General features: G+C 40.9%; 1 protein-coding gene across 2 annotated transcripts in view; it reads left to right on the forward strand.

Moving 5' to 3' along the window:
- The window catches only part of LOC306923042 (CUGBP Elav-like family member 2), a 38,957-nt gene extending 30,107 nt beyond the window's left edge, over positions 1-8,850 (forward strand). For both annotated transcript variants that reach the window (XM_079501025.1, XM_079501026.1), the window contains 6 exons: positions 769-885; positions 1,636-1,746; positions 1,978-2,148; positions 2,514-2,657; positions 3,809-3,990; positions 4,923-8,850. In XM_079501025.1, coding sequence (XP_079357151.1) covers positions 769-885; positions 1,636-1,746; positions 1,978-2,148; positions 2,514-2,657; positions 3,809-3,936 — 671 coding nt within the window. In that variant the 3' untranslated portion in view covers positions 3,937-3,990; positions 4,923-8,850. The remainder of the gene's footprint in view (positions 1-768; positions 886-1,635; positions 1,747-1,977; positions 2,149-2,513; positions 2,658-3,808; positions 3,991-4,922) is intronic.
- Positions 8,851-12,540: the final 3,690 nt, after the last annotated feature.

A 12,540-nucleotide genomic window follows, 5' to 3' on the forward strand; every position in this document is an offset into this window, starting at 1 on the left:
CTGCACTAATAACTTTGGGGCAGGCCCGTCTAGAGTTTGAAATTTGAATGGACAGGTATACAAGTCAAAAGGGAGACATCGAAGAGGAAGGATGGATAGGGAAGGATCAACATATGGAATGTCAGAACAGGTTTTGAGCTTCTGACATATATCCATATATGGAGATAAGGGTTTGAGATCAGATGTAGAGTTGTTGGCCAATATTGATCTCCATATATAGGCTTAACTGCGACAGCAGGTCGCATTTACTAGGACAACAGGGTCTCCACATCTCCATCCCTGATGATGTCACGAGACCACACAGGGTTGCATCGCAAAAGCTTTCTCTATTCTTTTTAAAATGTTGAAAATCTTCACCTATTTTGACATGCTTAAAATATAGGAGTCAGGTTGAAAGTGGTTAACTAGTGTGAAACTACTGGACTACATGTGCTGGAATAAAGTTTGATCATCAAATAAATAAAAATGGTAAATGGTGCATTTATATAGCGCCTTTATCCAAGGCGCTTTACATAGATTGTGCATTACATTCACCCATTCACACACAAAGTCATACACACAGATTGCGGCGGAAGCCATGCAAGGTACCAACCAGCACATCGGGAGCAATTTGGGGTTCAGTGTCTTGCCCAAGGACACTTTGACATGTAGACAGGAGGAGCCGGGATTCGAACCGCCGACCCATGGATCATTGGACGACCTGCTCTACCTCTTGAACCACAGTCGCCATAGATATTGTGGGCTGACCTCTCATTCCTTCCCCATCAGGTGTGAACACTATGCAGCTGCAGAACCTGGCCACGATAGCTGCTACCATGGCTGCAGCTCAGACCTCTGGTGGCTCCTCAATGTCTGCCAATGGCCTGGGAGCTCTGACTAGTTCAGGTAATTTAAGTGTTTGTCATTTAGCAGGCACTTTTACCCAAAGCACCTTATAGAGCTATACATTTTTTTTTTTTAATTATTATTGGTGACCCACAGTGGAAAGCAGACGTTTTTAATCATTCATGCCTTTACTTTTATTGTCAACTGTCTGTGCTCATGTATTTCTTGTTGTTCCCTCACTACTACTGTGGTAACATTCTCCCGGTTTGTGCTTTCTCTTCTCTGCTTTGTATCATAATAAGCATGTGCAAATAAAACAACTTAAGACCTAAATAAATACTGCTCTCTCTGAACTGTTCAAAGCTGCATTTACTTCTCACAACATTTTCATTACACTCAGTCCCAAACACACTCCAACCCTCCTATCAGTGTCTGCTGCCTAACAGCCCTTGGCCATCCCTCATTTATTTTTATGGGAGTTAATCACCCTCATAAAGATTTTTTTGACGAGAGATCCAATTCCCGGTTCGTCCGTAAATACACATTGGCTCCCTCTGTCTGAGTTCAGCATATTGGCTGCTGCGGTAATGACCCCCTCTTCATTAAGAGACAGATTGGTCTCTGCCTCGCCTGACTGCTGCTATGTCATCCAGTCATAACCTTAAAGCCAAATGTATACGTCCTAATACAATAGCGTCACTGGCTGAAAATGACTTCAATCTTGTTCATGGTAAAGCGCCTACATTTTGGAATACTGCAGAGAGTTGGGAACATACCCTGTGGTAACCTGTACTGTGCTGTCCCCATCAGCTGGTACGATGTCCAGTGCGGGTTCTGCCATGAATACCCTTGCATCTCTTGGCAGCCTGCAGGGTCTCACAGGGACGTCTATGGGCCTCAACAACCTCAACAGTCTCAGTGGTAAAGGATCACGTCCAGTAGCTGCTAGCGTTTAAAAAAACCAAACATTGCTGTTAACAATACTAACTACTACAAATAAACATAACTCCCCTCTTTTTTTTTTTAACAAAACTATGCTTTGCATGGCATCTGATAATTGCTTAAATAGACATTTTAACATGTCTTGCTTAGTTATTATCCATTACACATATGTAATGGGTCCATTTTCTTCTGGTTTCTTTTCTTGGGCAGGTATGGGCATGAACGGCCTTGGGGCCTCGATGGCCAACGGTTCAGGAGCCAGCTCCATGGACGCCCTGACCCAGGCCTACTCAGGGATGCAGCAGTACACAGCCTCCGCCCTGCCCAACCTCTACAGCCAGACTCTGCTGCAGCAGGCTGCTGCTGGCAGCCAGAAAGAAGGTCAGCCTTAACCCATTTAGGCCTGACCTCGAAAATAAAAAAAATGATTCTAAATCCTCCAGTTTTCTGAAATAAATATTTTCACGATTTTTCAAAAATAGCAGACCTACATGCTCGTGAGTTGATGAGTTTGTAGATCTGCTATTTTTCAATAGCTAAATTATAACATAATGTTTAAAACACCAAAAGGGGTTCCCGCCCAAAATGGGTTAAAAATCTGTATTCATTTTTATTGTCCATTATCTAAAACACTTGTATGATTAACCTTTTGGGATTGTATATTTTGTATGATAATTTAAATGTGGTATTAATTTAACTAAATGATGTCTAAAGTACTCACGTATCCATCTTCTTTATTATTTCAGGGCCAGAAGGGGCAAATCTGTTCATCTACCACCTCCCCCAGGAATTTGGGGACCAGGACGTCCTGCAGATGTTCATGCCTTTTGGAAATGTGGTCTCTGCCAAAGTCTTCATCGATAAACAGACCAATTTGAGCAAGTGCTTTGGTATGTAATGTGGATATTGACATGGTACATGGCTGAACTTAAGTAGCCTACATTATTAGCTTAACAGAAGCACTTGTCCAATCTAATTAATTTCAATCTAATTTAATTTCAAAGTACTACACATGAATTCATTGCAGTCCCATTTATGTTTGTTTGTTTATTTGATATGGACATCACAATCACATTGCTCATTGCACAATTTGTAGATGCATTGCTTACAGTCATACATATTTCCTACAATATTTGTGGGCCTTTTCTGCCTTTATTGATAGATTTACAGTAGACGAACAGGAAAAGGGGATAGAGATGAGGTGGTTGACAGTTGACACACAGCAAAGGTCATCTAGATGCAAACCTGCCACATGCTGTCAGACAGGATTACCAGCCTAGGTGCCCAGACGGCTTCTAAGGGCTAGTTCGGAAATAGCGCACTGTGCAATGCAAACTAATAGGCGAGTGCGCTCCCGGTGCGCATTTCCGAACGCACCCTAAGTACAAATGTGACACTGCTTTGGGAAATACTAGAGAATGTAGTATTAAACAGCCCTAGGGTATTCCCATCAACTAGTTAAGTTTAAGTGGTTAATTGGTCCTTAGTTGGTCCTTGGTTTTTTTTAAATAATGTACTCCCTTAACCCATTCTGACCTGAGATCAGATTCTAAAAATGTCTTCTACATCCTGACAGTTTTCTGAAAAAGCTGTTTCTTCGATTTTTCAAAAATAGCAGACCTACAAGCTCATAGCGCGCCACTACCCGCCCAAAATGGGTTAATAGAATTTCAAGATCAATATGTGCTTTTATTTGTACCGGCTCTTAACTAGATTTAAAGGGGCTCCCAGCAGAGCAGCCGAGATCCGAGGAGCTTAGCAAGCCAAATTGCAGTGTGTCATCGTCATGATTTATGTACACGGTACAATCTGGCCAGGGACACATCTTTACCCCTCTTCTGTCCCTCTCTGTCCCACAGGGTTTATCAGCTATGACCGAACGGGGTTTATCAGCTATGGCCAAACAGGGTTTATCAGCTATGGCCAAACAGGGTTTATCAGCTATGGCCAAACAGGGTTTATCAGCTATGGCCAAACAGGGTTTATCAGCTATGGCCAGGGACACATCTTTACCCCTCTTCTGTCCCTCTCTGTCCCACAGGGTTTATCAGCTATGACAATCCAGTGTCGGCGCAGGCTGCCATCCAGGCCATGAACGGCTTCCAGATCGGCATGAAGAGGCTCAAAGTGCAACTCAAACGCTCCAAGAATGACAGCAAGCCCTACTGATCCTGGCCTCAGGGCCTCTTCCCCCTCCCCAGCTCTCATGTTAGCCCTGCTAGGGTAAGTTCGCCCTCCAGCCAAGGTTAGAGACTCCCTGGGGGGAGGGGGGGTGGCATACAGGGTCTTGTCTGAGCCCACACCAACCACTGGAGGGAGACTCTTGATCTGTTCTTTAAGGAAAAAACAAGATGTTCCTTCCCCCTTTTTTTTTTTTTTTAACTGTAAGCCCATTTTTCAGTTTCAACATGTAATTTGGTTCATGTTAAATGTTTTAATTTATAATTATTTATGACTATCACTGGAGCCAGTGTTTGATGGGAGGTTTTGTGTAATGTGTTGAGGGGTGAGCATCAGGTTTATTTTCCATACCATTTCATTGCCTTCCAGTCATGCTATACAGGTTGACTAAGGATCTGTTTTTCTATATATATATATTTTACTTGATTGAAGCCAGTCCAATTGGTGTCCAAAACCAGAGCTTCAGTCCTTGTTGTTTTGGCCTTAGTCTGTCTTGATCATTTGTTTGTCATCCTTAATATGTGAATCTTTTGCACTCTACCCTCAATCTTTACTACCAACTTTATCTTCTCCCCCCTCCCCTAAGCCACCTGAAGCTAGGCTACCTCTTTCTCTGCTTCTCCAGTAATGTCTTCTTCCAATCATTCCATCCATCAAGTCTCACAAGGGACTGGTCCCAGATGGATCTTTTTTTAGGTGCCAAGTATACTATTCGTGCATGCTGGAGAGTCTCTACCATACATCTGGTGGTGTCACTTCCTTAAATCTTTGTATTGTTTTTGTGTGTATGTGGGTGAAGCATCACCACTGTCCTTATGTGGTGATTGGCATTGTTTTTGTTGGTCTTGCCTCATGTTTGAAAGGTTCTTGTGCTGTGGCCCTAACTCTCTCTCTCCTCTCTCTCTCTCTCTCTCTCTCTCTCTCTCTCTCTATTTTCTCTCTCCCCCTTTCTTCTGTGTTTTTCTTCCTTTTAGAACAAATCTCCATGCCTGTTTGCTCATCATTAGCCTAGCATGTCTTCATGGTGTTGAAAGCCAAGCCAAACTCCTGGCCTCATCATCCCACCATTGTCTGTGATGTCTCTCTAAGCTCGCCTGACCAATATCTGGCCATCCACTGACCCTTGACCTTAGCTCAACCTGATTTCTGCATGCATATTCCTTTGTCTTGGTTTCCTGTATACAAAATGTGATGGAGGGGAGGTCAAGCCAATCAATGTGAAAACTTACCTACGCTCAATTAATTTGAGACTTTTTTTTTTCCCTATTTTTTTTTTAAAGCAAAAATATTTTTAAAGCCTGTGGGATTTCTTTTTTATTTTTAAGTTTGCTCGTTTTTTTATGTTGCTTTGCTTTTTACCTCTCTCAGTAAAAAGTTCACTTGAAAGTTGAATACAGGGATTGGCGCACACAGCTGTGCTATTTGGTGCCATTAGCAATATGTTGGCTTCGAAAATAAATACTACAGACCACTTTCCAACACTTTTAAAAGTCTGACCAGAAAACCCCTCAGTGATCTGTAATGGTTTCTACATTTTGCGGGCAGTGTAAAGTTTTTCACCAAGGCTGTTATAAAAAAGAAAAGAAAAAAAAAATTAAAAGAAAAAGTGTATTCTGTTTTGTTTTTGTTTCCTTGTTGTTGTTTTTTTTTGGTCATTATGAAAATATTAAGTGTATTTACCTATTTTTTCCTTTTTGAAAATATTGACGGCACAATAAAAGGTACATTTGCTCTGTCTAGAGAAATGACTACCTACATGAGTCAACTTTTGTAGAACTGATTCACAAATAGACAATCTGTGGTTTAAAATGCACACTTAGATTACCTATATTTTATACCATTGAATCTATAGAGGTTTAACTAACAGAAACCCAGGCAAACTTTGGGTTTTTTGTAGATTATGTTGTAATGTCATCTATGTTGAGGGGAAGGGGAGGGGTCTTAAGCCTATCACATTTTTAAAGAGGACTAAAATAAGTTTGCTTGATCAACACAGCCTTTAAGTGTAATTTATAGTCAAATAAATGCATTCTTGCTCTCTGCGTTAGTTGTGATTTTAACTTCTGGAAAGAAATGTCCTTTTTGTTTTGAAGCATCACATCTTGAGTATATATAGGCTATTTTTTTTCTTCCTTTAAGAAAAAAGATCAATTTGGTGTTAATTCTTATGGTACGTCTTGTTAGATTTTGGTGAATTTCTTGTTAACTTGATTAATGGATGTTTCACTTTGGTTTAGTATGGATGCCACATATTGAAGATAATTAATTACAATGTTGTAAGTGCCCATGTGTCAAACTCGCTTAAGTTCACAACTATTATTTTTCTTGTGATAGTATCGAATTTTTCTCTCAAAGACTAACTTTTTTTTTTTTTGACACCAAATGTGGGAGCCCCTGAAGAAGAGATCACTTGGGACACAAGACACAATCTGGGTCTCTATACATTTCATAATGTATACTGTATAAATACATATACACCAAGTACATAGACATACATACATACTTTTTCTTTGCTGGATAAGTTTATAGATTGACTTAGTAGTGGTATGTATTGGGCATACACCTGGCACAGTACATGTTAAGCCTGTACTATCAAATCCACCAAAACGGTGTTGGTTTACAAATGCATTCCATTTTTCAACACAAGGTTTACACTGTCTTTATGGGGGTGGAACTCGCTGCCTGCTATTCTGTAAGGTGATGTAACCCTGATAACTAACTATATTACATTACACCCCCCCCACCCCTCCCCTAAAAAGAAAAAGGGTTCCCAAAAACTGCGTACCTGATGGCGCTAAAAAGTTGTCTACTCAGGGTATTTTTGTGTGTTCTATCACACGAGGGATTTAAGACACAAGATGCACAGTTCTCATCTGATACTTTCATGGTTTGGATTTTTTTTCTCCACTTAATAAAATTCCAAAAATGGTACCAAATTGCAAATGGCACTCAAGGGTGTTGTATAGTTTTCCTTGGTTAGAGCAATGCCAGAGTTAAGCACAATTATGGGGAATGGTCACTTTCGTGTACTGTTGTATAGGTGATTGTATATACCCAAATTACCATGGTACCACTAATTCACTTTTAATATGGGCATGTGCTTTTTTCAGTGTTTTTATATCCAAATGCAATACAATATTCAAAGTGCCATATACGTCTAGAAACTGCCTACACATATTAGGCCTTGGTTAGAGATTGCTGCAGTTGGCCTTTTTGTATATTTATTCCAGTGTCATGAATGCTCTGTCCCCCACTTGTGTGTTCAGTTATTGCTAAATATGTGTTGTAATATACTGGATTTGAACGAATTAGTCAAGTTTATATAGAGCTACATTCAACTCCCCAAGACCGTTTTAATGGTTAATCCTCTTGTCAGTGAGTGGGAAATATTGGAAGTTACCATAACACTTTATGATACAAACCACAGACAAAGCAAGCAATTGATCATTTGTCTAAAGTTATTTAAATATATATTTCAAAGAACTTCTACCACAGGGGGAAAAGAAATGCCCTGAGCAGTTATTGGTCAGTTATTGGTCAGCTATTGGTCTGGCACTCAGTTTGACTCACATTCTGCTCACCCCAGAGTTGTGTGTGACCAATCAGCCCACTATTCATAGTGAGACTTTTTTTTTGCTGTGATGTTGGAATCTGTTTTTTTCAGCCCCTTGGAAATAAATCTTCCAAACCGAAGATCCAGACTAATATCTACGCAGTGATATTAGTCGGGGTGCACACACTTATCCGACACACAAAGTCTGGCTTGAGCAAATCGCATCGTTGCTCCCAACATGCCTTGGTCCGACAAGCGTGTAGTTGGGGTTCTAAAACATGGGTTAATGAACAAAAAATTAAATTGACCATTGATTTACACTCTACTGACTACAGACTATTGTAGCTGTGTCTGGTCTCTGGTGTATAGTAAAGTGTTATGGTAAATGTAAAAGCACAATGTAAAGTACACACTGGTCAGCGTGGGCGGTTGAGACTCCTTTCAGGGGCTTCCATCACACCAACACTTCAATCTTAGACACTTTCTGATCACTTTCTTGTGTTCTTTCCTACTTTTAAAGTGCTATCTTGACTGTGGTAGCTTTGCATCTATAGATATTGTCTTGGTCAAAAAGAAAAGAGGAAAAAAAAGGAAAAAAAATAATCTTGCCCTGTATGATTTTCTTGTCTGATAATAGTTATGAATTAATTCATGTTCTACAATTCATTTGATTGATGTTTGTGTTGTCTTGAGAAAAGCCAAAGTGGTACATCTTGATGTGATCTGTAAACATACGCTAGTTTTCTGTTCAACTTTTTGAACTGGGTGGGATTTAAAAAAAATACATGACGAAACACAGGCTTTCCAATTTCTACAACTGGTTGTTCATATGTATTTTGTACCAGTGGAGCTTTTTATATTGGAAATTAAAGAAAGAAATCTATATTGGAAAACAATTGTCTGGCCTCTCAATGTGGCCTGGCCTTGACTGGGTCTGGAGTTTGGCCTCTTGGTGGTGTCAAGCAATTTTGGTCATTAGTTTTTGTCTAAAATATGCTTGATTTTATTTACTTGGGTCTCTTAAGTGTTTCTCGATCACTTACTCAGTTTCCTTTGTGGGGGTGGGGGGATTGGGATCCTCTAAAACGTGGTAAGTTTCATGTTTAGTATTGTGCTGTCCACATGGTTCTGTGTGGTCATCAGGATTTAGACAACTTGTGTGGATAATTGTCTTAGTTTGGTAGAAGTTAACTTTTTTTCTTTGGGCTTTGCTTTTACCTGTGTAGAGTTTTCTGTTTTCCCATAGCGGAGTGTGTAGAAGAAAGACTCAATGTTTATTTGGTCAATGTTTGTTCATGTGTGGTGTGTTTCTTTGCCTCTGTCTCCAAATTAAACCATTTCCCCTAATATTGAATGTGTCTTTGTGTGTTGTGTGGTCCTGGTGCCTGTCCAGTGTTGTAAAGACATTTACAAACCCCACCCCACCCTAGTGTGTCATGTCTCCCTAACTCGTTTCTTTCCATTGTGCTTCTCTTTGCTTATTATTTTCAAACAGTTGCAGACATGGGGCTGTAGGTATATTATTCTAATATACAGTATACTACATGCACCCAGGTGTTAAGGGGATTTGATGTGGGGTCCAGGTGTGTGTGTGTGTGTGTGTGCGCGTGCAAATGATGCAAACCATTTGTCAGGTACAACTAGTTGTACTGTCTGTATTCTGTATCATGGATTAGGTCCTGTGCAGCTCAACATCAACTATATGTACTGTACACTAAAACAAAATTGTTATTCATATCAACTTGGACAGCACAATCTATAGTTGCACAGAATCAGAATGTCTTTCCAATCTGATTTGGGACTGCTTGCCTGTGTAGGTATAGTGAGTGAGAGGCTGTTTAGCTCTGTGGGTTTTTATACCGTAGTTCTGTTCTGATATGCATGACTATTATGCACAAGTTGTGCATCACAAGTTCACAACGGATAGCGAGAACAAACAAACTCTGCAGTTGATGACTCGATACACATGTCTGGGGCCATCACTGATACACATGTCTGGGGCCAAGCCTCTGATTGTTTGGCAAATCTAGCAAGAATTGTCATTGTGGTAACTGGTAACACAGTGACATCTGTCATTGTGGTAACACAATGATAATTCTTGATGTGTGGAGGCTATTTGGTGTACCATACACAATGACAGATGGTATCTGAAAACGTTTTTAACCATAAAAACAACAGATCAGTCTCTCTCTCTCTCTCACACACACCCACACACACACACACACACAGAGAGAGAGAGAGCGAGAGCAGCAGGTGAGAGACTGTCGGAGCCGGCTTGCCAGTGTCTTATTTACATTTTAAATAAAAACAACAGATCAGTCTCTCTCTCTCTCTCACACACACACACACACACACACCCACACACACACACACACACACACACACACACACACACAGAGAGAGAGAGCGAGAGCAGCAGGTGAGAGACTGTCGGAGCCGGCTTGCCAGTGTCTTATTTACATTTTAAATAAAAACAACAGATCAGTCTCTCTCTCTCTCTCACACACACACACACACACACACACACACACCCACACACACACACACACACACACACACACAGAGAGAGAGAGAGCGAGAGCAGCAGGTGAGAGACTGTCGGAGCCGGCTTGCCAGTGTCTTATTTACATTTTAAATGCAGCAGCACAGCACATTTGCACATTGAAGTAGCCTACCTAGGTCTGTCGAGCTACTAGTGATTCTCAAAATCTTTAATTTCAAGGACACCCAATTTGAGAATTATGCATCAGGCCACATAACTCCTGTTGATAGCCCATTATTAGGCTGCATGCATGATTCGGCCCGATATGGTCGGATGTGAATTCTGTGGTCTATGTACTGTGTATAGGTATAGAAATAAAAGTGAAATTCTGATTTAAACCTCCTGATTTAAAATTCCTGTGTGTTCTCAGATGTTTTTTCTGGAGACCCCATGTAACAACATCAACGACCCCTGGTCCTTGAGAACCACTGAAATACATACACCAATATACGATATGACACCGTCTGTAAGAACAAGACAGACACCAAATATGGAGATACTATACATGATCTATATCACATATGCTATATTTTAGTATATATATTATATAGTGGCAGAAGTATTGTATGCAGATTAACAATAATCTGCATTGACTGCACATGTTACACTATAGCTGGAGCTGAATATTGTTTTTGTTAATAAAATCCTGTTTGGTGGATCTCTGTTTGGTATGTCAAAAAATGTACACATCACCATTTAAAAAGTACTGAAACTGTGCCATTCATTAGTAAACAAGTGAGTGTTGGGGGTGAGGGACGGGTCTGTTGGGAGTTGGGCCCGGGAGAAATCCTTGTTTGCACAATTCACTCTAATCCACAAAAAAGGCGTTGCACTGTCTTTCTCAAGGACCCCCTGTGGTATTGGTGAGGGGGTGGTCCAGACTCCAGACTCCAGGTGTCCGATTGCTTTCTTTGGAAAGAAAAACCACAGCCACTGAACACACAGAAAATCTAAAATGTTTCTTTGAGGACAATATGGGAACCCATTGGCAAAACAAAAGAAAAACAGCGCCCTTGATGTGAGTCAATTCAATTCAAAGCAGCTTTATTGGCATGAGAAATCATACGTTTACATTGCCAAACCAAGTGTCAAAAATATAATAAAACAGTTAAAAATGTGAGTCAACACAACACTCTGTCTCGAGAGACTACCCATCACCACGCTGGCTTTTGTTATGAGCCTTTCACATTGAAATGACCCTGACTGCAGTTTACTGAAAGAGAGCTGTGAGGGGGTGGGAGGACTCTGTGTTTGTCAACTGCAAGTCTGCAAGACAAAGGGAGGTGTTGGTACTGATCAGGACAGAAGACAGTGGTGGAGTCAAAGGACAGCATAGTGACCTGCAGTCTGACCAAGAACAAGTCAAGCAAGCAACTATTATTAATTCAGTTTAGCTTTCACACCACCAGCTTCAGTTCTTCCAAGTGACCTTCTGGAAAAACACTAGTCTCTATCCCACGTTTACAGGTAAGGAAGAGTGAACTGTTTTTGTGTATTTTCAGAATTCAAACTTTGTGCACTTAACAACCATATATAGTCACAGATTAATCATTGTTTAATTTGTCCAATTATAAATCTTAATTTGAAATGTAATCGTCATTTATCTTTACAACAAACACGAACAATCACTGACAATTTATATTCCATCCTCTCCTACTGCCCCATAGGGCTGGTCTGGCAAAGGAGACATGGCTGAAATGATTCAGGTCGGTGCTAGAGTACCCCCCTCCTGCCCTATGGATGTTGATGCTGAACATCAGCAGGAAGACACCAGTGTACCGCCGTCCTCATTGGAGGGTGATAACTGGGAGTTCATGGAGAAGAAACACCCCAACAGGTTGTTGGAGGGCCTGGACAGGCTTCGGCTAAACAACACTTTCTGTGATGTGATTCTCTGCTGTGGAGGAGAGGCGTTCCCCTGTCATCGTATTGTGCTAGCATCCTTTAGCTCTTACTTTGAGGTAAATGCAGATCTTCAACTTTCAATGTGAACTTTTATTGACCTGGTGTTGTTAAAGGGATGGCATTCAATCCGTAGCATTTCTATACAAAACAACAGGAAATCATCATATAAAAGGGAGTAAATAGGGAAAAACAGTAAAAGGGGATGGGGGGGAACTCAGACTTTACGGGGGCCAGTTTGAAGGAGTCAAGGGATTCACATGTCTTATAATGGCTGTTGGTACGGCAGGTGTAAAGATAGTTTGTTATAATCAGCGAGCCAGGTGCAGATTCTACCGAGTTTAGAGCTGAGGGCCTTTTCAACCTGCAGTTTGTTGCTGGGCACCCATTCGACTGGTATCATGTATATAATCGGCGAAATCATCCGTTATCAGCATGTTTGAATGGTGCCAAAATGTTGATACTGGCATCCTCACTGTTCAGTATGTCATTATCTGCGATTGTAGCATTGTCATTATCACTGATGTCCTGACGGAGGTGCGCCGTGTCTGGTGGCCCTGAAGGCCACCAGACCCGACTCAGCGCCGTCCGAGTT

This window comes from Electrona antarctica (assembly GCF_951216825.1).
Source record: "Electrona antarctica genome assembly, chromosome: 5".
Taxonomy (NCBI): Eukaryota; Metazoa; Chordata; class Actinopteri; order Myctophiformes; family Myctophidae; genus Electrona; species Electrona antarctica.